The sequence below is a fragment of the Syngnathoides biaculeatus genome, chromosome 12 (genome assembly GCF_019802595.1).
Source record: "Syngnathoides biaculeatus isolate LvHL_M chromosome 12, ASM1980259v1, whole genome shotgun sequence".
NCBI lineage: Eukaryota > Metazoa > Chordata > Actinopteri > Syngnathiformes > Syngnathidae > Syngnathoides > Syngnathoides biaculeatus.
The window spans coordinates 28,697,985-28,725,734 of NC_084651.1; the positions used below are offsets into that span (position 1 = coordinate 28,697,985).

A 27,750-nucleotide genomic window follows, 5' to 3' on the forward strand; every position below is an offset into this window, starting at 1 on the left:
TCATAATTCCACTAACCGTGTTTGGAGGAAGACGAATGATGAGTTCCATCCCAAGAACACCATCCCTACTGTGAAGCATGGAGGTGGTAGCATTATGCTTTGGCGGTGCATTTCTGCACATGGGGCAGGACGACTGCACTGTATTAAGGAGAGGATGACCACTGGGTCTTTCAACATGACAATGACCCAAAGCACACAGCCAGGAAAACCAAGGAGTGGCTCCATTCGAAGCGTATCAAGGTTCTGGTGTGGCCTAGCCAGTCTTCAGACCTAAACTCAATTGAAAATCTTTGGAGGGAGCTGAAATTCCATGTTTCTCAGCGACAGCCCAGAAACCTGTCTGATCTAGAGAAGATCTGTGTGGAGGAGTGGACCAAAATTCTTACTGCAGTGTGTGCAAACCTGGTCAACAACTACAACAAACGTTTGACCTCTGCAATAGCAAACAAAGGCTACTGTACCAAATACTAACATTGGTTTTCTCATGTGTTCAAATACTTATTTGGAGCTGTCTCACACAACTAAATCATTAAAAAATCATACATTGTGATTACTGGATTTTTTTTTCTAGATTATGTCTCTCACAGTAGACATACACCTACGATGAAAATTTCAGACCCCTCCATGATTTCTAAGTGGGAGAACTTGCAATATAGCTGGGTGTTCAAATACTTATTTTCTTCACTGTCGTTTCCTGAACCGTTGTTGGACTAACACCTGTAATTGTAGGGGACTTGAACCTCTCAGCACATCAGATGCAAACATGCAGACTTTATAACACAGACTTTAACCGGACTTGAACCTAACACTTTTAATCCATGACTTTAACGAGGACATTTACCCCTTACGACTCAGACCCTACCAATGGAATGTGGGGAGAGCAATTAGTAATACTACTTATTACGAAGAGAAGATTGCTTCAAATACAGTACACAAAATGAAATGCTCTGATTTTCAAGAAATGTTTTTTTTCCATAATTCTTTGGAGGACAACAAGTCAGTGTGGATCCTGAGGTTTCTGGAGGGGTCTCCTCCCGGTAGGACAAGCTCAGACCCGGTGGGCGTCCGGGGGACATCTTAAACACATGCTTGAGCCTCTAAATGTTGAGGAGCAGCAGCTCTACTCTGAACCTTCCCCCAACATAACCGACCTTTTCACCTTCGTATGACAGAGTTTGTCACCCTATCTCGAAAAGAGAGCTTGGATAACATGCAGGGGAAACTCATTTCATTTGCTTGTATCAAGAATCTTGTCTCGGCCCTAGATGAGGGTAGGAACGTAGATCGACCGATAAATGGAGATCTTTGCCTTTTGGGTCAGCTCCTTCTTTATCACTATGGACCGATACAAAGTCCGCATTACAGCAGACACTGCACCTGTCAATCTCTGGTTCCATTCTTCCCTCACTTGTGAACGAGACCCCAGGAATTTGCACTCTTTCACCTGAGAAAGGCTGTCATCCCTGACCTGCAGCGTGCACTCTACCCTTTTCCAATTGAGGACTATAGTCTCAGATTGGCATCGAGGAGCTCTTTAACCACCTTGGTGACCTCAACCCCAGAGATAGGAGAGCCCGCCTCAGAGATCCTAAACTCCTCACCGACTCACAACATCCCGAGTCGGAAATTCTCAACCTCACACACCCACCCAGCTGATTCCCTGACAGAGATGCGACAATCCGGATCTTTAGAGCCAGTTTCTGTCGCCAGGGATTGGCTCGCCAAGGTACCTGCCTTTGGCCACCACCCAACTCACACCGCACCTGATCTCTATGGCCCCTCCCAAAGGTGTTGACCCAAGGGAAGGGGGACCCACATTACCCTTTCGGGCTATGCTCATGGGTTCACCCGTGACCACTGGGCACTTGCTTTTGACCAACACCTCCAAGCCCGGCTCCAGAGCGGGGTCCCGGTGACCCGCGTCCAGACAAGGGAATTCTTGATCCATTATTTGTACTCATCATAGGGGTTTATGGAGCTGTACTTTCGCTGGTCCCTCACATGTTTGCTATGAGTAACCCTATGAGGGTTGTGAAGCCTCAGAGAACTCAGCTCCTAGGATCATTGAGACACACAAACCCTCCACCACATGAGGTGCCGTCTGAAGGAGGTGTGTTTAAAACTAATAGAAGTAATATTTGGTTTAGTGTATATCAAATGTTTTTTTCCTAATATCATGTAATGTGTTTCAGGAAAAAATTGAGAATGAGCGCAAAATTATCTGACATTGAAAATATCCCATGCAAACCTTGTGAACATCATAATAATATTCAGTTTGTCAAGCAAGTGCCTTTGTTTTCTCTGTGAGTTGCACTTTGAAATCAAAACAACTCATGTTACAGTAAGCTGGCAAGGGCAAGCAAGTACAGTGTGTTTGTAGTATTACCTGTGACAAAAATAATACTTTGGAATTTTTAACCACTACTCCTTTACAAAAAAGTGAAGCATAGGTTGCAGCAATGTGGTTTTCAAACATAGCCCAAGTTAGCTTTTTTTTCACTTTGTCTTTGTTTCATCATAAAGTTGACAACACTTATCACTAAAATAAGCACAGTATTCATCGATATAGTTGAAGACAAATATCTTCATCATAAAGACCTACATGCTCTATGCATTTGATTTTTAGCACTTGCACTGACTGCTAATCAAGTTCAACTTTGAGCTGTTCGAGGGATACTGTTGTGCTAAATGACCTTGCTGGCCCTTTGCTGCTGTTGTTTTTCAAAAGTATCTCATTCGAAACACACACTGTTGCCTTTACTGAGCAGACTGAATTTCCTGTGCTGTTCCATGCTCCAGTGCCAATTACAAAGGGTATGTTTGAAATTTCACCCCAAGAATTCTCTGTACACTCCAGAACATTCGGAAAATCAGAGTATTTAGTTTGTGCCGGACAGGACCGCGTCTATATAGTACTAATACTATTGGTTCTATGTAGTGATGGGCAAATGATACCAAGGCTTTGGAGTTTGTTTCACTCTTGTGTCGGAGCCTGCTTCAAAACATCAGTATCAACTTTGAAGCTTTGGACATCTCTGTTTGCGCTTCATTCCTTCAAAATGTTTCGAAGCTTTTCATTGGCTCATAGTCTTTCATTGTGTCACTGGCTCATGGCATTTCAATCCATTCTCAGCCAATGACATCGACAGGTTTGACAGGTTTGATACCATACTGGCTGTATTAAAAGGATCAATGAGGAGATAGGTATGGAGAGTGAGTGTATATTTGGCAACTCAACCATACAAGTCCCCAAATGACAAACCATTACCTTTAATGTTTTTCCTTGAAAACACATTTTTTAGTATTCCAACTGTACATACACCACACATTGGGTACACTCACATCTCATTCAGGGTCTCCTGTGGGACTGACAACAGGTATGGTAGGGCAAACCCCACCCTTCACTGCTCTGCCGTCCCTCCAATTTGAATGAATCATACACCTGTCTCTGGGGGGGAGGACAGATTCAGGCTGGGCAGGACACTTGGCCATGTGTAACACCTGTTTTCTGGTATGCCATGCCTTCATTCCACTGAGATTTAAAACTCTGTGTACAGTGGCATGAAAAAAGTACCCCCCCCCCCGTTTTTTTGTTTTTTTTTTGCATATCTATCACATCCAAATGTTTCAAATCATCAAACCAATTTTCAGATTGTTATCAGTGTTTATATTTAGTTATTTATTCTTCATTTTTCTTCTTTATTTTTCTTTCTTACTTTCTTTATTACATCAACTGATGCAGACCTTTGGTGAACATTCTGGAAGAGGGAACTCTATTACGTTGTTGGACGCTTATCTTTGTTGAATGTTCGGGAAGTGCCTATCTAAGGACTGACTGCCTTTTAGTCAGGGCTTCTAACAAATACCTGCTGGTTCTTACAAGTATTGATTCAGATTATCTGCCTTCCCAGCACCCTGCCTTCGGCCACCCATCTTTTGGACATTTCTGGATTCATTACTCCATCGCTGGAAATAACATTCGCCTACAGGGACATTCATTCGGACTGTGGTGACTATACGACGTTTCTTTTGTTAGTTCATGTTACACGTAACTAAACTGCCCTTGTACCTCGATTTTTAGTTTGGTATTGTATTGTATTGTTTGTGATGAAATTGTCTTAACGTGATACAAAAGTTTTGTTATATTTTGCTGGTTTCACCAAGTGGATTTCCATCCATCCATGCATCCATCCATTTTCTTTGACGCTTATCCCCACAAGGGTCACAGGGATTGCTGGAGCCTATCCCAGCTGTCAACGGGCAGGAGGGGGGGTACACACAGAACTGGTTGCCAGCCAATCGCAGGGCACATAGAGAGAAATAGCCGCACTCACAATCACACCTAGGGGCAATTTAGAGTGTCTAATTAATGTTGATTGTTTTTGGGATGTGGGAGGGAACCGGAGTGCCTGGAGAAAACCCATGCAGGCACGGGGAGAAAATCAAACTCCACACAGGATTGAACCTGTGACCTCAGAACTGTGAAGCCAACGCTTTCCAGCTAATCCACTGTGCCGCCCAAATGGATTTCATTCTTCTAAATTTACAAGTAACAATATCCTTCAGACACAACCCAAGTATATATAATGGTCAGTTTTCACATGACAGTTCAATTTATTAAGGCACACAAAAAAAGTCTAAAACTTTCTGACCCTGTGTGGAAAAGTAATTGACCCTCTTGTTAAATCACAAAGTCACGATGACAAACCACAAATTTGGGAAAGGTCAGTTCAGTCTCACAAGCTACACCCAAACCTGATTACCACCATACTTGTTAACAACTTTAATAGAATTTGTCAAAGAATGTGAAGTAGGCTACAAGATCTCAAGAACCAATGCATCATGCCAAAAACAAAAGAAATTAAAGAAGAAATGAAAAAAGGGATTTAAATCCATCAGTCTGGATACGGTTACAAAGCCATTTCCAAGGCTGTTGGGCTCCAGCAAACCACTGTGAGAGCCATTATCCACAAATGGAGAAAACTGTGAACAGTGGCAAACCTTCCCAGGATTGGACAACATACTAAAATTACTACAAAAATGTGACGACAACTCATTCAGGAGGTCACAAAAAAAACCTCAAACAACATGTTCAGACCTGCAGGCCTCACTGGCCTCAGTTAAGATCAGTGTTCATGATTCTACCATAAGAAAGACACTACCCATAAATAGTATCCATGGGAGAGTTCCCAGGCAAAAATCCCTGCTGTCAGCAAAGAATACAAAGGCTTCACTCAGATTTGCCAAAAAACATCTTCATGATCCTCAAGACTTTTGGAGAAACATTCTGTGGACTGACGAGTCAGAAATTAAAGTTGTTGGAAGGTGATCGGCCCGTTACATCCGGCGTAAAAATGGCACAGCATTTCATAAAAAGAACGTGATGTGAACAGTGAAGCATGGTGGTGGCAGTGTAATGGTCTGGGGGTGCTTTGCTGCCTCAGAACCAGGGCAACTTACTGTAATTGATGGAACAATTATGTTTTCACAGGGGGACAGAAAGGATTGGATTTTTTTTGTGTGCCTAAATTAATTGAATTGTCATATGAAAACTACATTTTGTGTGGAGTTTACAAGTTCTCCCCGTGCCTGTGTGTGTTTTGTACAGCCACTCCGGTTTCCTCCCACATCCCAAAAACATGCAACATTAATTGAACACTATAAATTGCCCCTAAGTGTGTTTGTGAGTGTGAGTGTTTGTCTCTATGTGCCTTGCGATTGGCTGGCAACTAGTTCAAGGTGTACCCTGCCTCCTGCCCGTTGACAGCTGGGTTTGCGTCCAGCACTCCCACAACCCTTGTGAGGATAAGCAGCTAAGAAAATGGATGGATGGATTTGAAACCTTTGTGTGTGATAGATTTGAAAGGAAAAAAAATAGAAATCAGGAAGGTGGTTAATCATTTTTATGGCACTGTACATTTGCACATTCTTTGGGGCACTGGTTGACCTGGTAGGGGAGGAGTGGTTGTGTATCAGTAATGACCTGTGATCGTCTTGCCTCACCCCCACCAGTTTCTCCAGTTTCAATGCGCTACATCCCACCATACACAATCACAGAACAGAGATAATGGTTGCTCGCCAGGGACCTGATAACCATAGTCGTGGTGGGTTTTCACATTTCTCTTGGCTTGACTCCTGGGGCCTGCTTCCCATATCAAACACACACACACGTAAACAAATAATGTTTCTGAATTCACACACAATGATCATTTGCAAAGTAGGAAGCATCTCTGATCCTGTTACGGACTTTTAGTATTTTTTTTTAAATAAAGCTCAAAGCTTTAACCACATTTAACATTTAATATAATTTGCATTTATTCTTTTGTTAATCTAGAATGTGTTTTGGAATATCATGGAGAACATCTACATATTTTAGCGGAATGGCAATTGAATCATTATTTGGTATGAATGAACAAAACACTTGAATGATCATCCAGATTTTTCGGAACTTTCATTGCTGAGATTCAAAACAGCGTAAATGTGGAAAAAAAAAAGCAAAATGATTGGCACACTGCTGGGTCCCACTTCCAGTCTGTACAGTCTAATTGGGTAATTTCCTCAATCACTGTGAATTTCAAAATTTATCCATTCAGCCATTTTACAAACTGCTTATCCTCATAAGGTCTTGGTCTTAGTGCAACCTACCTCAGCTGACACAGTGTGAGTGGCAGGGTACACTCTAAACTGGTCACCAACCAATCACAGGGCAGAAAAAACAAACAACCAGTCACACTCACATTCACAGCTGTGGGTAATTTTGAGTCTTCAATCAATCGACAAAGCATATTTTGGGAATGTGGCAGGAAATCGGTGTAACCGGAGAAAACACAGGCAGGGACAAGGAGAATATGCAAACTCCACACAGACAAAGCCAGATTTGAACTTGGGATTTCAGAACTTTGAGACAGATGTGCTCACCAGTTGTCCACAGTTCCACCACGTTCTAAATTATAATGAAAACTGAATTAGAGGCATAAGATGGGGCTAGAGAATTATGGGTTTTCAAAAGACAATTTAAATAATATTTCACTGTCTGGACATGGTTGGCACAGTTGAGGAGTTGGTTTAAAGTGTTGGCCTCACAGTTCTGAGCATCGGGGTTCAAATCCTGGCCCCACCGTGTAGCGTTTGCATGCATTGGAGAGTCTAAATTGCCCTTGGGTGTAATTGTGAGTGCAACTGGTTGTTTGTCTCCATGTGCCCTGCCATAGGCTGTCAACCAGTTCACGGTGTACCCAGCCTCCTCCACGAAGATAACTGGGATAGGCTCCAGCACTCCTGCAACCCTTGAGAGAATAAGCGGCTCAGAAAATGGATGGCTGGATGTCATTCATTTGAATAATGAAAATGGTGTGATTACAAAGTTATACGTCATCACAGCGTAAGAAAATAAATTTCTCAATTTCTGAATTTGAATTCAAATTGTCGTTGTTTCAAATTATGGAATATTCAGACGTCCACCACGAATTGCAAATTTGACCCATTTGTTGTTTATGTTTTTGCAATACAGTAATCCCTCTCTACTTCGTGGCTCACCTATCGCGAAGTCAGCGTATCGTGGATTTCCGGAACCCCCCACTCCCAAAAACCCGAATTGCTACATACTCATGCGCCATCCCCAGCACGACGACATGGACCAAGAAGTACATTAAATAAATAAAAACAATACAAAGAATTTTTTAGAAAGGGTATAATGCAGCATCCCCAGCAAGATGGTATGGACGTATGAAGCAAAAAAAAGTCATTTACCCATACTTCGCGGTTTTTCACCTTTCGCGAGTGCGTCTGGTACCAATTAACCACGAAAAACGACAGATTTTTGTCAACTTTGAAGTGAACGAGTTTGTGGTTGTTCTGCGAGGTACCACTGTATATTTGTTTACCTGCAAGGTGTAGGTAACAGAGACCTGCATCTCTCCAGGGTAGCCCTGGTCTCCATCAGGACTGGAAAGACACATTTTCACACCACCTTCCACTGCTGTAGGAATCCAAATAGCCTAAACACAGAATCAAAGTAGAAAAAAGAAAATATTTATGATGAATTCCTGACGGGGTTTTATTTTCCAGCATTAGGTAACATGTAATTGTTATAGAGAATAAATAATGTATTTGTCGCACTATAAGGCACACCCAAAGCCTTTAATTTTCTCAAAAGCCAACAGTGCGCTTTATAATCTGGTGCACCTTATTTATGGATCAATATCGAGCCACAACAGGTCTCGTAACGAGGGGAAGCAGCCGCGGACTCCATTTTCCCTATAGAAGAAGTAACGTGTGGTGCATGCTGGGATATATGACTGCGAGAAGTGTTCTGTTTCAATTCCATTTGTGTTTGTGTAAAGACCCCAAAATGGATCCTATTAAGAGACACACTTAGGACATAGAATTTAAAATCAAGGCAATCAGTCACGCAGTAGAACATGGGAATAGAGGAGCAGAGGGATAATTCAACATTAATGAATAACTGCAACAAAATGATCTGCGCCAAAAAGACAAAACAGAGTTTCCGAGGGAACAAAGCGAGATGGACTACCCCAGCCTCTACTGTAGCGTCTTATAATGCAGTGCGCCTTATATATGAAAAAAGTTTAAAAATGGGCCATTCATTGAAGGTGCCCCTTTTAATACGGAGCACCTTATAGTGAGGAAAATACGGTACATAGAATCGCAACAGAAAGACAGACTGGCTGGGAAGATGTTATTTTCATAGCAGAGATGTCAAAACATCTCCAATAAGATCAGTCACAATGTTGGGTTATTTATTAATATAAAGTCATAGGAAGCTCATGCTACTGTACATTCACAAGTATTTACAGTGCCATGAAAAAAAGTATTGTTACCTATCTTTTCAAATTCTGATAATTTTTACATAGTTTATCAACTGTAAGATCATAAAACAAATGTGAATATAAGAAATGTAGAAGTCAACTTAAAATGTTTCAATTTTTTTAATTTAAGGGGGAAAAAAAATCAAATTTACATAACCCTGTGTGAAAGCAAAACCACTGTTACATGTTTTTTCTCTGAGAGGATAATGGTTTCGCTGGAATCTCAAAGCTTTATAAAAGGTTTTGTAACTCTTTCTGGTTTGAAGCCAATGACCTTATTTCTGGAGTGTTCTGGAATTTCTTTGGCTCCTGTCATTTCATTCATTATCTTTAGATCTTTTGTCTGACATGATATTGTTGGGACAGATTCTGTGAGTTGTGACTTGTTGACAAGTCTAGAGGTAATCAGTCTTCGGTGTGATTGGTTAAAATTAACCACAAATTGTGATTAGCCACAATTGATTCATGAGTTAATAAGGGGGGGTATGTATTTTTTACACAAGGCAAGGTAAATTTGAATAGTTTTTTTTATTAACCCCGTGAATAGATGATTAAATCATTTTAAGTTCACTTGGGTTATATTCCCTCTCCTCAAGCTGTCGCTTTATTGTGGTGGAGGGGTTTGTGTGTCCCAATGACCCTACGAGCTAAACTGGGACTTCACACCTCTGGTAGGTTCACCCTTGGAAAACAGGTTCTCGGTGAGGGACCAAAGTACAGCTCCATAAGCCCTTATGCTGAGGAAAAATAATGGATTCAAGTTTCCCTTGCCCGGAAGTGGAGAGAGGTTGGACTCTGTTCCAATCTGGAGTTGCCTATGGTGAGATGCGCAGAGCAGATGTGGGTATACTTATTGCCCCCTGGTTCAGTGTCCTGTTTTTGGGGTTCACCCCGGCGGATGAGAGGCTAGTCTCCCTCTGCTTTTGGGTGTGGGATGGGACCTCACTGTTGTTTGTGCCTATGCACCAAACAACCCTTTTTTAAGTCCTGAGAGGGAGTGCTGGAGAGCACTTCAATTCCCACGTGCCCAATGACAGTGAGACCAGAAATGCATGATTGGGAAGAACGGCCCCCCTGATCATAATCAGAGTTGTGTTCTGATACTGGTTTTCTGTCCTCATCATGGATTGTCCATAACAAACACCATGTTCAGGCACAAGGGTGTCCACATGTGCACTTGGCACCAGGATATTCCAGCTCACAGTTCGATGATCAACTTCGTGGATGTATCATCAGACATGGGACCACATGTCTTAGACACTCAGGAGAAGAGAGGGGCAGAGCTGTCAACAGATCATCACCTGGTGGTGAGTTGGCTTCGATGATGGGGAAAGATGTTGGTTCAACGTGGTAGGCCCAAACATATTGTGAGGTTCTGCTCAGAACGGCTGGCAGATTCCCCTACCACAAGAAATTTCCACTCCCACCTCCAAAACAACTTTCCTGATGTTCCGGGGAAGGTGGGGGACATCTAGTCCGAGTGGACGATGTTTTGCACCTCCATTGCTGAGGCAGCCAACTGGAGGTGTGGGCGTAAGGTGGTCGGTGCCTTTCGTGGCGGCAACCCCCAAACACATTGATGGACACCAACAGCAAGAGATGCCGTCAAGCTGGTGGAGTTGTATCAGGACTTTTTCTTGGCCTGTGGAACTTCTGAGGTGGCTAATAGGTACCGGCTGGCCAGCCGGAATGCAGCTTTGGTGATTGCTGAGGCAAAAACCCGGGTGTGGGAGGAGTTTGGTGAGGCCATGGAAAACGATTTCAAGATGACTACCTGGAAATTCTCATCCAGTCTGGCGTCTCGGGAGGGGGAAGTAGTGTACCATCAACACTGTGTATAGTGAGGGTGGGGTGGTGCTGACTTGAACTCACGACACTGTGAGTCAGTTGAGAGAATACTTACTGACATGCCTTCCCATGAGGAAGCAGAGTCTGGGTTCTCTGAGGCGGACTCTTCTATCTCTTTGGCGCTGAGGTCGCCAGGGTGGTTATAAAACTCCTTGGTTGCAGGATCCCGGGGGTGGATGAGATTCGGCCAGAGTTCCGAAAGGCTCTGGATGTTATTGGGCTGTTCTGGTTTACATGCCTCTGCAACATAGCATGGACATCGGGGACAGTGGTTTTGCATTGGCAGACTTGGGTGGTGTTCCTGCTTTTTTTCCTGAGACCAGAGGGTATGTTATAACTACAGGGGTATTGTTGTTCATGCTAGCTTGAGGCGGAATCTAAACACCTGCGAGAACGAAAGAGGCGAATTCACATGCCGTGTAAAACAGCTTACAGTTCAAGAACAATGACTCCAAAAGTGGGCTGCAGTGTGTGCTGAGCTGTATAATATACATGCACCATTTCTCATTGATACACAGTAAAGAAAATAAGTATTTGAACACCCTGCTATATTGCAAGTTCTCACACTTAGAAATCATGGAGGGGTCTGAAATTTTCATCGTAGGTGCATATCCACTGTGGGAGAGATAATCTAAAAAGAAAAATCCAGAAATCAAAATGTATGATTTTTTTAAAGATTTATTACATACAGCCGCCAATAAGTATTTGAACACCTGTCTATCAACTACAAATCTGACCCTCAAAGACCTGTTGTAACCTCTTCCATGCTGATGGAATTTCAATCACCTTTTTTTCTCATTTGTTCTTGAATTTCTTTGTATTAAAGCATGATGCATTGATCCTTGAGCGCTTGCAGCCCACTTCGCGTTCTCTGACAGATTCTATTTATTCCAAGGGATTTAATCCATCCATTTTCTACCGCTTCTCCGGGTCAGGTGGTAGGGGAAGTAGCTTCAGCAGTGTTATCCAGACTTCCCTTTCCCCAGCCACTTCTTCCAGCTCTTCGGGAGGGATCCCAAGGCGTTCCCAAGACAGCCAAGAGACATCGTCTCTCCTGGTTGTCCCGGGACGTCCTCGGGGTCTCTTTCCGGTGGGACATGTCCAGGGAGGCGTCTGGGAGATTTCCAGATCAGATGCCCCAGCCACCTCATCTGGCTCCTCTCAAAACGGAGGAGTAGTGGCTCAACACTGAGCCCCTCCCGGATGACCGAGCTTCTCACCCTATCTCGAAGGGAGAGCCCGGACACCCTGCGGAGGAAAGTCCTTTCAGCCCCGTGTATCCGGGGCTTGTTTTTTCGGTCACGACCCACAGCTCATGCCCATAGGTGAGGGTAGGAACGTAGAATGACTGCTAAATTGAGAGGTTCGCCTTTCGACTTAGCTCCCTCTTTACCACAACGGACCGATACGAAATCCACATCACTGCAGACGCTGCACCGATCCGTCTGTCGATCTCCCACCCCATTCTTCCCTCATTCGTGAACAAGACCCCAAGATACTTGAATTGCTCCACTTGGGGAAGGATCTCATCCCCAAGCTGGAGAGGGCACGCCAACCTTTTCCAACTCAGGACCATAGTCTCACATTTGGAGGTGCTGATTCTCATCCCAGCCGGATGGAGCCCTAGCTGTCAATGGGCAGGAGGCGGGGTACACCCTGAACTGGTTGCTAGCCAATCACAGGGCACATACAGACGAACAACCATTCGCACTCACAATCACATCTATGGGTAATTTAGAGTGTCCAATTAATATTGCATGTTTTTGGGATGTGGGAGGAAACCCACGCAGGCACGGGGAGAACATGCAAACTCCACACAGGCGGGACCGGGATTGAACCCGGGTCCTCAGAACTGTGAGCCCAACTGCATAACACGCAAGTAGAAGCCGTAACAGTACAAACTCTGAGAGACACTGACAAAAAAAAAAGGTCAGCATAAAATAAGGACCAACAATACAGTCCTAGCGGTACAGTGGAGTGACTGGTTAGAGCATTAGCTTCACATTTCTGAGAAGTGGCATTTAAATCCCAGTGTGGAGTTTGCATGTTCTTTTCTTCAGGCACTCCGGTTTCGGTTCTCAGCCTTTTGGCTAAGATCAAGTGTGGTATCTGTTTAATTCAGTTCAATTTAATATCTGATACGTCCCCTATCCGGGGACCATATATTAAATAGATTTTTGGAACAGGGAGATAGAATAGGGGCTTGGTCCATCCACTCCACACATCCACCTGGTATTGCAGTACCTCCAGGAACCTCTCCTTGAGCCGTCACCTTATCATGGTAGACGGGTTTGTGTGTCTTGATGAAGTCATCTTGGGCTTCATGCCCCTGGTAGGGTCACCCATGGCAAACAGGTAACATGGGTCCCCCACCCCATGGGCTAACCACCTGTGGGAGGGGCCATCGGGGTCGGGTGCAATGTGAGTTGGGCGGTGGCCAAAGGTGTGGGGACCATGGCGATCTGATCCCTGGCTACAGAAACTAGCTCTAGGGACATGGAATGTCACCTCTTTGGCAGGGAAGGAGCCTGCGTGTGATCGAGAAGTTCCGACTAGATATAGTTGGACTCACCTCTACGCACCACTTGGGCTCTGGTAACACTCCTCTTGAGAGGGGTTGGTCTCTGTTCCACTCTGGAGTTACCCACGGGGAGAGACGCCAAACAGGTGTGGGTATATTTATTGCCCCCCAGCTCTGGGCCTGTTCGTTGGCGTTTACCCCAGTGGATGAGAGGGTAGCCTCCCTCCGCCTGCAGGTAGGGGGACGGGTCCTCACTGTTGTTTGTGCTTATGCACCAAACAGCAATGCAGAGTACCCACACTTTTTGGAGTGCTGGAGCGCGCCCCCTCTGGTGACTCCATCATTCTGCTGGGGGACTTCAATGACAACGTGGGCAATGACAGTGAGACCTGGAAGGGCGTGATTGGGAAGAACGGACCCCCACGATCAGAACTTGAGTGGTGTTCTGTTACGGGACTTCTGCGCTCATCACGGATTGTCCATAACGAACACAATGTTCAGGCATAAGGGTGTTCACATGTTTACTTGGCACCAGGACACCCTAGGTCGCAGTTCGATGATAGACTTTGTGGTCGTGTCATCGGACTTGCGACCGCATGTGTTGGACACTTGGGTGAAGAAAGGGGCGGAGCACTCAACTGATCACCACCTGGTGGTGAGTTGGCTCCGATGGTGGGGGAAGATGCCAGTCTGACGTGGCAGGCCTCACGATCGACACATTGAGCACCCTTGCTGTATACAGTATGTCGTTATGAGGGCTCTGCGAGCCATACGGAACCATCAAAAGAGCCAGGTTTGGCTAGCGAGCCATAGGTTCCCGAGCCCTGGATTAGTCTAACGTTAGCAAAACTAAGCAAAGCAAATGTATTTGTATAGCCCATTTCATACACAAGGTAACTCAATGTGCCTTACATGATTAAAGGCATTTTATAACAAAGAGATAAAACATTTAAAATGGAATAAAACCAATAAAAATGACAAACAAAATATGAAAAAAATCACAATCAAAACCCCATACAGTGCAAGTAATATGATCAGTGAATATATTCTAAAAAGCATGAGAAATAACTTTTCAACTTGGATTTTAAAGCATTCACACTTGGAGCTGACCTCACCTCTCTTGGCAATTTATTCCATTTGTATGCATCATAATAGCTAAATGCTGCTTCACCATGTTTGCTTTGGACTCTGCGCTTCATTATTTGACCTGAATCAGTCGATCTCAGAGCTCTACTGGGTTTGTATTCTGCAAGCATTTCTTTCATGTATTCAAGACCTAAATCATTTAATAATTTATAGACCAGAAGCAGAACTTTAAAATCTATTTTAAAGATGACTGGAAGCCAGGACGTTTTGGGGAGTCCACTCAGAAGATCATTACAGTAGTCAAGTCTACTTGAGATAAAAGCATGGATGAGCTTTTCCTGGTCTGCTTGACACATACAAGACTTCACTCTCGATATGTTCTTCAGATGGTAGAAGTGTGATTGATTTGATATGATTGTTGAAAGTCAGGTCGGAATCAATCAGAACACCAAGGTTTCGGACATGGCCTTTGGTTATTAAAGATAGAGAGTCCAGGTGTTTACTAATAGCAATTCTCTTTTCTTTGTTGCCAAAAGTAATTGTCTCAGTTTTGTTGTGATTTAGTTGAAGAAAAATTTGGCTCATCCAGTTATTTATCTGATTTATACAGTGGCACAATACCTAAATTGAACTGTAGTCATCTGGAGACACTGCTAAATACAACTGTATGTCATCTGCATAGCTATGGTAGTCAAAATTAAAGTTTTGAAGAATTTGACCCAAGGGTAGCATATAGAGGCTGAATAGGAGAGGTCCGCGAACTGACCCTTGAGATCATTGCTATTCGCTGAGACTGAGCACCTCCAATGGTCACAAAGTATCTCCTTTTCTCTAGGTAGGATCTAAACCATTTAAGGACCATTGCATTTAGTCCTACCCACGTTTCCAACCTGTTTAGCAGTATATTGTGATCTTCCATATCAAAAGCCGTGCTGAGATCCAACAAGACCAAAATTGACATCTTTCCCGAGTCAGTATTGAACCTTATATCATTTAGCATTTTGATAAGAGCAGATTCTGTACTGTGATGTGTTCGGAAACCTAATTGAAATATGTCAAAAAATCCATTTAAATTCAAGAAATTGCTGAGTTTATTAAAAATAACTTTCCCAAGAATCTTGGCTATGAATGAGAGATTTGAGATGGGTCTATAGCTTCCTAACATGGAATTGTCCAGTGCTCAGTTTTTTAAAAGAGGCTTAACAGCAGCTACTTTAAGAGCTTTGGGAAACTCGCCAGACTGAAGTGAGCAATTGATTATTTGCTGCAAAGCAGGTAGGACTGACTACACAATACTTTTGAAAAAGTCGGATGGTATTGAATCGAGACAGCTCGTTGATGGTTCAACTGCTGAACAATTTTCTCTACAGTTTTTTTTTTTTTTTTGATCAACTGTATCAAATTCTGACAAGTTAATAGAGTTTTCTCTGGGTGTCATTCTATCTTTTTGTTGATTTGTGCTGACATTTGACCATTTTTTTTTCACTAAAATAACAGGCAAACTCATTGCATTTGTCAGCTGTTACGAATTCTGCATCTATCTGATTCGGGGGTGTTGTAAGTTTGTCAACCACAGCAAATAGAGCACGAGTATTGTTGAGGTTCTTACTGATGTTTTCAGAAAAGTGTTGCTGTCTAGCTCTAACTAACTCTTGGTTAAAATTACAAAGACACTGTCTGTAGAGGTCATAGTCAATTTGGAGTTTAGTTGTTCGCCACTTGCGTACCGCTTTCCTACACCATGATTTAGATCTCTTGACCATCATTGTGCTCCTCCACGATGTTCTAGGTCACCTCAAGATGGTCCTAGTTTAACTGGAATGACAGCATTCATGGCATTTGTGATTTTTGAGGTGAAATTGTCAAAAAGTTCATCAACTGTCTCAGCATTCAGTCTGTGGCACAGTATATTCTATCTTGGTAGAAGGGTTTTCCTGATTTTTTTAGGTCAACTTTTTTTGTGCATTAAACTTCAGGACGCATTATACTCGAGAAATTATGATAATACAATTAATTATTTTGGGATTTTGTTGTGTCCCAGGTTAATGTCTTGCACCTACAGGGCGCATGTGGAACAGCAACACTCTGGGTCGAAAACAAAGGAGGGGTGGAAAATGGGTTCTACAATGGAAAGAGAAGAGGAAATCACAGATATCTGAATTTCGGGACTTTGAAAATTGGGAGTATGACAGAAAAACCTGGGGAGTTGGTTGACAAAATAAGCAAAACATTTGCGATAGTTTTTGTCCATGAAAGGCAGTAAGGTAAGAAGTTTAGGGGCAGGGTTGAAATTATTCAACTATGGTGAAGATGGGGGAAGCAATTAAATGGAGGTTATTTTAAAGGAAGCCCTAGCTAAGAATGTCTTGGAGGTGAATAAGAGTATCAAATTTCGTGATGAGGCTTAAACCTGAACTTGACGGTGTTAATGTATGATAAGTGTCTATCCCCCACTATGTGTTCTCGAGGTGAAAGAGAAATTGTAGAAGGAGCTAGACCAGGGGTGTACAAACGTTTTTTTTTAATCTAGGGCCAAATACAGAAAAATAAAGAAAAGGCTGGGATGCAAATTAGAGGTGGCATTGCTAACTTGCTTATAAGTCAATGAGTATGGTACCTCTATTTCCGAAATTAATCACTTCCGGAAGTCGTTTCTTCACGGGAAACTTTCATGAGTAGAAACCCATTTTACATGGAAATAGCCTAATCTGTTCCAAGCCCCCCTCTCCTCAATGCTGCAAACTGTTACTGCATTGTCGTATGTTGCATCACCTCCAGCCATTAACTTCTCCATTGAAAGATCTTTGTGGTGAACCAAGTCATCGATGTCCTCCGCAGTCTTTCCCAGTGAAACGATTTCCTCAACTTCAGGTTCAACCTCCGCTTCGAACCTCTCAAGTCAAGCAGCAGCATAAAGCCACATTCACGCATGTCTTTTTCATATTACTCGCAGATTTCTTGTTTTGTTTTGATGAACAAAACAACTCTCTTCTTCTCCTCACTGGCACTAGCCATCAATTTCATGGGCCACTGGTGAAAAACAATGAACAAATCTGCAAAGACAATGTACAGTGTGCGCGAGCGTACGACAATGGATTCGGTGACGAATATACAGGAAGTGCATCACGGGTAAAGATTGACGTCCCAAAGTCGCTAAGAGCCACAGGTGTGATGCCAGGAAAATGCTACATGCAAGCCAATGGGGGGACCTGCTCTATTGTGCCACACATACCAAGAGACAGGATGTGCGTCATGGCTAAAGATTGACATCGCTTCTTGCCAATGTGATGCCAGGAATGTGCTCCAGCGGTGGCCAATGAGAGAGCAGCTCTATCACGCCGCTTTCAGACGAAGATAAAGTACAGGACTTTTACGTTCGGTTGAATCCAGTCCCATTTTTTCTCCTTTCTTATCCTGAATTTCTTTCGTAACTCGTAAAGGAAATGAAATGTATAAAAGTTAATCAACAAGGCGATGTATTTGCAATACTGCTTAATGTGTGAAAGTCTGTGGATGAAAAGTTGCAGTGCAAGAATGTGGCAAGAAAGTGATTACAGCAGATAGCGTGCTAGAACGGAATGTTCTCGACGGTTGGGTGGTGATGACCACAATCAGCAGGTGTGACGTGACGCGACGCTTGACCCAGGCGACGACGCTTGACCCAGACCTAGAGGGAGACGGGAGCAACAAAACATCAACAACCGCAGGCGGGAGGAGTCGGCCCACCATCCTGCGGACCAAAAAAGACCAATGAGAGAGTGCTAAGGATAACTGCAGGAGACACATAACCAATAGTGAATTAGTAGATTGTACTGTTAAATTGTCCTGGGCAACTCGGATGTGGAGTACGTCGGCTGGAGGGAACAGAGACGTACAGGGTTGTATTGAGAGGGACCCAAGACCCAGGTGTTTGTTGAAGGAATAAATCTACTTGCGTGTAAAACGCCGGCTTCCTGGTCCTTTCTTTGCAGAACGAGCGCGCAAATTCTTGGATGAGTGGTGGTTGGGTAAGGTCACCATTTGGAGTCAGAAGATTAACGGACTTTTGTATTGATCTAAAAATAATATCCAACAATTCTTGGTGACCCCGACGTGATGCAAGAAAGGTAAAGAAGTCTGGGACTTAGCGAAAACTACAGAGTCTGGGACTCAGGGTCTGGGACCCACGTCCACACCAGGTGACGACCTGATAAGAAAGCCTCAAATCCGACCTTCCTTCCTCGAGTGGCCACGTCGAAAAGATGAGCAGAATACCTGTTACTAAAACGTCTAAATTCTGCATATTGGAGTGTGTAAATTGTAAGGGGAAGGATTATCGGAGGGGGCAATATTGTAAAAGTGTGGACGTTAGTAGGGTATAAAATCTGGGATTTACCTACTAGAATAGTTTGGAACTATTCGTGGTTAAGATATGGTGTAAAATCTGGGATTTACGTATCAGTGTGGAAGCGGTGTGAGTGGAATACCAAACTGTTGTTCTGTGTGAAAAGGTGAAAGATGGTGGATTGTGAAACTAAGTGTGACAGTGGTCTCGGGTGTGAGAAGCCATATGAAGGGAACGATGTGTGGTCGGAGATAAACGGCCATTATGTGAAATTGGAGACTCAGTTAATAAGTGGAATTGAAGGAATGAAAATTAAGAAGGAACGGGAGCGTAGCCAGAAGGTGTTTTTGAAGTTAAAGAAAGATGAGCTGTTTCAAGGAGAGCCCGGAACGTGGGATATGTCAAAGTAGGCGAGGCAGTTACAGAAAAAAGAAAGTAGAATGTTGGCGAATTTTCGACGCTTGAAAGAAGATAAAGATCAAGCAAGTTGAAGACAGCGTGTTAAGTTGGAGAAGGAAGTGAGAAAGATAGACGTGGCATACACCAGTTGGCAACGATTGTAACTGCGTTAGCGGCGATAAGTATGGAGTGTGAGGAAGTTGTGAAGAAAGTGCCTGCGTCGGTTGATAAAGTGGATGAGAGAAGAAAGACGATAGAGGGGGTAAGAGGAATCTATCCCCAGTTGCCAGAGAGCGGACAGGCTCAGCAATATGTGTTTGAGCCACCGTCGTACCCGACGGCACCAGTGATTGCCCCAGTGGTAACATTGGGTGGCCGCAGGGTACTGGACGTCGAGGATGACGGGTCAAGAATGACCCCAGGCACGGTTCAGTTGATTGAGCACGCGGTGAATAACGAGAGAAACAGAATGCGGGGAGAGCAGCATAGTCAAGTGATATCGCCCACAAGGACACCAGAGGCGGCGATAGGAGAATGGAGGGGCACCCCAGCTGAGGGGAGCAAAGGCGCGCCAGAGCAGACGAAGAAAAAGGCATCATGGAAGTTGTTTGAAGGATATAGAGTGCAACGGGAAGAAAGAGGAATGTTGGATGAAGTGATGACAGGGATGACAAATTATGAGCAGGCAACGCTGGGCGATTTAAAACGCGGGGAGGTTGCACCTGAGAGTGAGGAGGGAGAAGGTGTGGTAATGCGAGAACAGCGGCACATGCTCAAGGCGCTGAGTGAAGGGGAATGACAAAAGGAAATGGATGATGAGTCGCCGGGGGCGGGGCGAGGTTATAATACTCGCAGTAAGGGCAAGGTGATGGCACAGCAGGAACAGGGCCAAATTATGGCACCCCTAGTTGTAACACACGCGGGTCGCCGCTATGAGCCCCTGGTGCTTCGGGATGTGGCTGCGTTGGTGGAGAAAATGCCACCCCTGCATAAAGGGGCACGAGCCTGGATTACTAAATTTTTGGCGGCGATGTCAGGACAGGGAGTCGCATTGGGGGATTTTAGACAAGCTATCTTGGGATCATGTTACCTAATTCAATTACAGAATATTGAGGTGGCATCCGGCACCCGCCATTTGGGAAGTGAAACGCCACTGGCAGAGGTGTCAGATGTCATGTTTAGAGAATTGAGGGCAGCCTTTCCATCTCCAGTGGATGTCGCTCCTACAATATTTAATTACGGAAAGGATGTGACTCCGGAGCAACATTATGCTCAAGCGATGGAGCTGTGGATTGACACCACAGGCAAACATCCATCCAGCTGTCAAGAGGCCGAGATTATGTTTAGGACGGCGATGTTGAATGGGGTCCCAAACGAGGTGCAGACGATTTTGAGGACAGATCAAGATATTCTGGTCTGCCCGGAGCCGCGGTTTAAGAGGCATTTGATACATCACTGCCGGATTTAAAAAGCAGACAAAGACCAGAAGGAGACTGATGCTCTGGCGACGAGTTTGGTTAAATTACAGCTTGTAAAGTTGCATGGTGAAACAAAGCAGGAGAAGGCAAAACAAAAGCAAATGTATCAGACTCCAGTGGGGGCTGTACGGGGCCGAGGACAAGGATTCCGTGGTGGATACAGAGGGCGTGGTCGTGCTACCTTCCCAGGTCGAGGACGGAATGGATTTGCTCCCGGGACCTGTTTCAATTGTGCATCCCCAGATCATTGGGCTCGGGACTATTATGGCAACCCACGACCGCCGGGGCCAGAGCAAAGAAATCAGCAAGCGGGGACACAGAACCAGGGAGGGCCACAACAGCCCCGCCCTTGGCCGCAGCCAAACCCACAGGGTCAGTATTACCAGGCTGACCCATGGTACGGCCCGGACGAATAGGGGGGCCTGGGAAGCTCGGGAAGCAGTGGCCAGGCAGAGCCAATGCTTCAAGTTGACGGTGGCGGGTACTCCAATCCAGATGTTGGTGGACACGGGAGCAACACACTCTTCGATCAACATGTCACTGCCAAGCACAGCGTTGTCGAAACGAGCTACAATGTTGGTCGGCTTCTCGAGACGTCCTCAGACTCTGCCTTTCACCAGGCCTTTGAAAACGGAAATCACAAATACTGGACAGAAATTGTATCATTCCTATGTCCATGCAATGGATACTCCCATTAATTTGATGGGTCGAAACATATTAACAGCACTAAGAGCCCAAATTCTTTGTGGCAAACAGGGACTCACAGTGACATTTCCTGATGGACAGGTCTTGGAATGCACCCAACCAGTGACGACAAGAGGCCAGTGGTTGATGGCCCCACTCTCTACAGTACCAGAGACTGCACGAATATACTGGGCTTGGCTGAGTCCAGAGACCCCATTCGGAGGAGGTGTCTACTCTACGTATCTACTGTGGAAACCATGGATCCAGGCTTTGGCACAATACCACCCCCCAGTGGACCCGTTGCATTGCACACTATATTACGATAGGGATTCGGATGAAGTATATAGAGATGCGTTTGAAGAAATCGAGGGAGATGATTGGACACTACAGTCACCATGCATCTTTGTAGGCCCAGAGGGAGTGGCAGCGAATGTGCAGTTGTCGCCAGAGCAAGAACAATGGTTCAAAATGGGTGAGGAAGGTCTGCCCCATGTAACACTGGCAGTGTCACCAGGCCAAGAGCCCCGTCAACTGGGGCCGATGGTTGAAAAGATCAACACAACAGCACGATTGAATGATAACGGAAATTCCAGATGTGTGGCACTCTGCCTCAGCTAACAGTTTTAGGATTATTGCAAAAATGGTGGACGAGGCAGACCTCGAGTTGGTTTTTCTGGATCGCCATCATGGGCGGGAGCAGACTGATCATGAGTCCGCACAGGCTATGTTGGATCAAATGCCGCAGGCCTTGTGGTCGCAGGGTCCATTTGATGTTGGTTTGTGTCATACAGTTCAGCTGATCCACTTGGAGGTTGATTGTTCCATTTCGGTCCGCCGTCCTCAATATCGATGGCCTCAGGAAGCAGATAAAGGTATGGAAGACACAGTGGCCGGATTGTGGGATGCGGGGGTGTTGGAAACATCAGCCTCCTCGTGGAACACACCCTACGGCCAGTTCAAAAGGCGGATGGGGTGACGTGGAGGATGGCCCATGATTTGAGGCCTGTCAATAACATCACCGTAACTCCTGTTCTGCCAGTTCCTGATCCCCACCGCATCCTATCATCCTTGGGCCCACAAAAACAGTGGTACACAGTGATTGACTTGGCAAATGTGTATTTCTGCTTACCACTGGCAGAATCAATACGACACGTGTTCGCATTTACCTGTAAGGGAGTGAAATTCCAGTACAAAAGACTTCCACAAGGGTTCAAAAACTCACCAGGAATTTAAATCAGGTCCTGAAGGACTTGCTGTCCTCATGTGAGTTGCCCCAAGGCTCAGTGCTCCTGCAGTATGTGGATGATCTCCTCATTGCAGCTGTGCATTGAAGCCGCACGAGCAGTGCTGGTCAAGCTCGCTGACCTGGCCTTTAAGGTGTCGAGGAAAAAGTTGCAGTGTTGTCGTAGGTCTGTGGTTTTCTTGGGACGCGTAATCACACCAGCCGGTTTGGCCATGTCCCCAGATCACCGCAGTTCCATATTGCGGCACCCACATCCGGAAACAGTGGAGGACATGCTGTCATTTTTGGGGCTCTGTGGCTATAGCAGAGCCTACATCCCATGGTATGTGGACAAAACAGCAGGCCTGCGGGCTCTGGTTAAACAACAGGGGGTCCGGAATTTGAAAGCCACCCTGCAGTGGACCCCAGAGGATGATGCATTGTTTGTACAATTAATTCAGGAATTGGCATTTGCAGCAGCCCTGGCCACACCAGATTACAGCAAGGTCTTCCATCTAGATGTAGCCATCAGCGATAAAACAGTGAACGCAGCACTGTATCAAAGACATGGGCCACATAGGGCAGTGTTGCTGTATTGTAGTGTGCCACTAGACGGGATTGAACAGAAGCAGGCAGACTGCATCAGGTACGCTGCGGGTCTGGCCAAAGTCTTGCAGAAAACGGCACACGTGGTGATGGGATATCCAGTCCAGGTATTGACGGACCACGCGGTATCGGCATTTGTGGCATCCGGAGCTTTTACGTTGACACCCATATGCCAAACACGGATGATGAAGACTTTGACGGCACCGAATGTGACATACGTGCATGACGGTGTGAACATTGCCAACCACCACCTGGAGGGAGCACATGAGTGTGCTCGGAAGGTACAGAGGGATCAAAAGGTCCGTGAGGACCTGTATGCGGAAGCATTGGATGGTGGACGGGTTATGTTCACGGATGGGTGCTGTTGGGGTGCAAAGGATGGCACACTGCATGCGGCAGCAGCAGTGGTGGAGTGGAAAGGATCATTTTTCCTGGTTCAGAAGTTGACAATAAAACCCTCCGCTCAGGCGGCGGAGGTGTTGGCTCTGGTGTTGGCTTTGGAGCAATGCCCAGGACAGCAATTGACTGTGTATACAGATCCGGCATATGCAGCCTCAGTGGCCCTGATTGATCTAAAAGGGTGGCCGCATAATGGCTGGTTGGCAGTGAAGGGCAAAGAAATTGCCCATAAGGCTCTCATGGAGCGTTGTATGAAGCAATTAAGGGTCCTCACGAATTGGCCATTGTAAAAGTCCCGGGACATTCGAAGGCCAACACCATGGTGGCGAAAGGTAATGAGAGGGCGGATGCCCTTGCAAAAGAAGTGGCGGGCTACACGCCCCAGGGCGTTGCCCCTGGCTTTGTTGGTGGTCCGCCAAACTGTTCACAAAATTACTGGGTTCGCACCATTTGAACTGTTACCAGGTCGCCTAATGCCAGGTCCTAGCTCCACCTTGGTTCCGCCGGCTGACTTGCCGACTCTGGATTTAACACATGCTGCGTACTGGAAGTATCTTCATGCACTTGTTTCCAGTGTGTCTGCACAGGTCAAGGAAAAGGCGGCTATCAACACTTCATCAACACCACGGGATCCCGACATTACTCCATGCGTCTACCTCCGAGTGCTGTCCCGGAAGTGGACTGACCCTCGCTGGAAAGGACCATTCAGGGTTCTGGCTAGAACCTCACACGCCGTCCAATTGGAGACCAAGGGTCATAAGTGGTATCATTACTCGCAGTTGAGACCGGCACCTGACTTTGTACCTGACAATGGTGAGCGTGAAAGTTGACTGCTCGGACGGGCAGGTCAAGAGAGGGAAGGTGAAGATGAACAGAATTGAGTCTAAATCAAAGATGTCAACAATGTCAACAATGTTTGTGCCTAAAAAACAATTAACAATGTCAACAATGTCTGTGTCTGAAAAACTTAGGACGCGAATGTCCGAGTTCTTTTACGATTACGATTTTATTGCTTTGCCTCGCATCAATATGCTTTGTGTGGACCATGCTGGCGCTCGAATCTGTTATACAGGATGAAAGAAGTGAAGGAGTGACTGTGGACAGCAATGTAACGGTGTGGTATGAGGCACGGCAAGGTGGTGGTGCTGAGCTGACACAGACACAACAAACACTGATGAGTTTAAAATGTAATCAACCGACACAGGTGAGCACGTGGGGAAGCCTTTTCAATTGACACCACAATGGAGGGATCTGGAAAAGAAAGTGGATACAGTTCGGCCCCAGGAGGTGTATTCAGCTCTGTGCTAGTTTCTATTGCTGTGTTTGCGGCTATCATGGTGCTATGCGGATGTTGTTGCATACCATGTATTAGGTCTCTCACAGTCCGGACAATCGAGCGGACCCTGGGACCGCTCCCACCAGGTGATTAACGGACTTTTGTATTGATCTAAAAAATCATATCCAACACTCGAGACAAAAAAAAATTCAGCAAGACTTTTCATAACCTGAATCTTTCGTTCGTAGAGACTTTTATATATGTAGATGTAGAACTGTAGGTTTGGGGGGGGTCCATCCATTTTCTGAGCCACTTCTCCTCACGAGGGTCGCGAGAATGCTGTAACCTAATCCAGCTGTTATCGAGCAGGAGGCAGGGTACACCCAGAACTGGTTGCCAGTCAATCACAGGGCACACTGAGCCAGGGAACAGTCATGCTCACAATCACACCAATGGGCAATTTTGAGTCTCCAATTGATGCATGTTTTTGGGGATGTGGAAGGAAATCGGTGTGCACGGAGAAAACTCATGTAGGCACGGAGAGAACATGCAACCTCCGCAGAGGCGGGGCCGGGATCGAACCTCGGTTCTCAGAACTGTTAGGCCAACGCTTTACAGCCGCGCTATCATGCTGCGTACATCCATCCATCCATCCATCCATCCATCCATCCATCCATCCCTGTTCTTAGCTGCTTATCCTTACAAGAGTCATAGGGAGTGCTGGAGCCTATCCCAGCTGTCGACGGGCAGGATGCAGGGTACACCCTGAACTGGTTGTCAGCCTGACAGGGGCATGCCCAAGCCACTGCCCTGGGTGGTGCTTTCTGTGAGGGGCCTGACCAAACCACTACCCGGGTCGGTACCACCTGACAGCTGCCACGCAGTTGCTTTACATTGTACACTTAGACCAGGCTTTTAAGTTTTGAATGTATCATCGGCATTTGCCAGTTTGTTGTATTTTCATTACTGCATTGTGGGATACTCCTCTACTGTATGTAAGTTTGCAAGTTTTGTGTAGAGCATCAGCTTGTCACAGCATATCTGTGCCTCCATCATTTTGTTACGTTTTTGTTCACGTGTCAAGTGTTACCTCATAGTCATCGGAACTTGCTTCATTTTGGGATCTTGCCTATAGCCCAGCGTTTTTGTGCTTCTGCCCATTTTGGACTACTTATGTGTGTATGACCTTAGCCTGGAATAAAACCACCCTCAACACCATGCCTTTGCCTGGGATTCCTGCATTTGGGTTCAGCCCCATGTCTCATGCTCATGACAGAATGAACTGGGCAGAACAGGACCCAGCAGGGAAAACGCGGCGTCGCCAGCCACGCCGCCAGACACGCAGCCGGTCTGCCTCCCGGCACTCCCAGCCTGAGGACCAAGCCTCCCCTATTGGAGTGGGCTCTGTTTTGTTGTTCTCTCTTACCTTGCCATCTGCACCACCCGGGTGTCATGATTATTTCCCGACCACGACCTGCTCACCACCACGTATTTTGATGGACTCGGATTTTTCAGATTATGAGGAAGACCTGAATTTATACAACAAGCTGCCTGATTGTGACTCAGAGACTGACTTTGGTTTTTCTCTCCCAGTGTTCAGTCCCAGTGAGTTAGTTTTGCCGACCCACGCTTCCAGCCCTCGAGTGCCTTAGCAAATCCTCTTCCTCCGATCCTTTCTGGGGGGCCCGTTCGACCATCTATCCGGGCCCTCCATGTGGGGGCCAGAGGAGATGCCTAAGTAAGGTGCCGCCTTGTGTCTCCCAATGCTCACCGACCACGCCACAACCGACGTCTGCCCACGCCTCGCCGGCGACTGAACCACAGCAGATTTCTGCCAACGCCCTGCCGGCGACCAAACCATAGCGGACTACCGCTTCCGCCCCAGCGATGACCAAGCCACAGCCAATGTCCATCCACACCTCGCCGGTGAACGAGCATCCGCAGACTATGGCTCGTACCATGCCGACGACTGAGCCACAGTGGACTCTCGCTTAAACCTTGGTGACGACTGAGCCAGAGCAGACTGCCACCCACACCAGGCTAGCGGCAAAACCACAGCAGATTTTCACTCTCTCAGCGCTGGCGACCAAGTCAAAGCAAGATCTCTCTTCCGCTCCAGCAAGGGTCAAGCCACAGCCAACGTCCATCCACGTCTCGTCTCGTCTCGACCGCGCCTCAGCCGACTTCCACCAACACCTCACCAACGACCAAGACAGCGGACTCTAAGCTGGTTGATGCAAAGCTTTGCATCCCAGAGGGATGAAGAGTCCGCAGCCTTTCTGGTGCAGTAGACCGAAGACTTTGCTGTCTTCTGCTGCCGTACGCAGGAGCAATTGGCGTGGAGGAATGCTGAAATTGTGATTCTCATGGACCGGCTTTAGCATGGCGTAATCAACCAGCCGAGTCCCCTTGTTTTTTCTCCAAAGATAGATTCACAACCGACACTTGTCCATGCATCGGTGGCGACCGACCCACAGTTGATTCCCATCCTTGCCTTGGTGGGGATTGAGTCGGAGCCGATTCATGTCCACGCCTCGGTGGCGACCGAACCACAGCCGATCCACGTCCATGCCTCAGTGGTGACCGAACCACAGCCGATCCACATCCACGCCTCAGTAGTGACAGACCCTCGGCAGCCAGATAACCACGCTCTGCCAGTGACCGTCCCTTGGCCGCCTGACAACCATGCATCGGGGGAAATGATTCATGGCCACCTCCCGCTCCTGTTTCGGCGGCGACCGATCCTTGGCCGCCTGAAGTCCATGCCTCGACGGCACCTGAACCACAGCAGCCTTTCATCCAAGCCTTGGTGGTCCACCAGCGTCAGCAGCCGCCGGCTCGCGACCATGCCTTAGAAGGCCTTCGTCTGAAGCCGTCACCTGCTCCTGTTTGGTTCCTGCTGTGCCTTTGGGTTCCTCTTCGAGGACGTCCTCCCGAGTTGCCCTGTGCCTCCATAGTCTTGTTGCATTTTTGTTCAAGTGCCAAGTGTTGCCTCATAGTCATCGGACCTTGCTTCATGTTTTTGGATCGCGCCTATAGCCCAGTATTTTTGTTCTTCTGCCTATTTTGGACTGCTTAC

At 46.1% G+C, this 27,750-nt stretch overlaps 1 protein-coding gene and 1 non-coding gene across 4 annotated transcripts in view; one reads left to right on the forward strand and one right to left on the reverse strand.

The window, feature by feature from the left end:
* The window catches only part of galm (galactose mutarotase), a 108,021-nt gene that overhangs the window by 43,222 nt on the left and 37,049 nt on the right, over nt 1-27,750 (reverse strand). For all 3 annotated transcript variants that reach the window (XR_009797469.1, XM_061837420.1, XM_061837419.1), the window contains exon 2: nt 7,884-7,997. Coding sequence is in view for 2 of the 3 variants with exons in the window: in XM_061837420.1 (XP_061693404.1) it covers nt 7,884-7,997 (114 nt within the window). In the remaining variant the exon portion in view is untranslated. The remainder of the gene's footprint in view (nt 1-7,883; nt 7,998-27,750) is intronic.
* On the forward strand, nt 12,747-12,936 carry LOC133510296 (U2 spliceosomal RNA). The gene has a single exon (XR_009797578.1). It is a non-coding gene; the product is annotated as a U2 spliceosomal RNA (small nuclear RNA).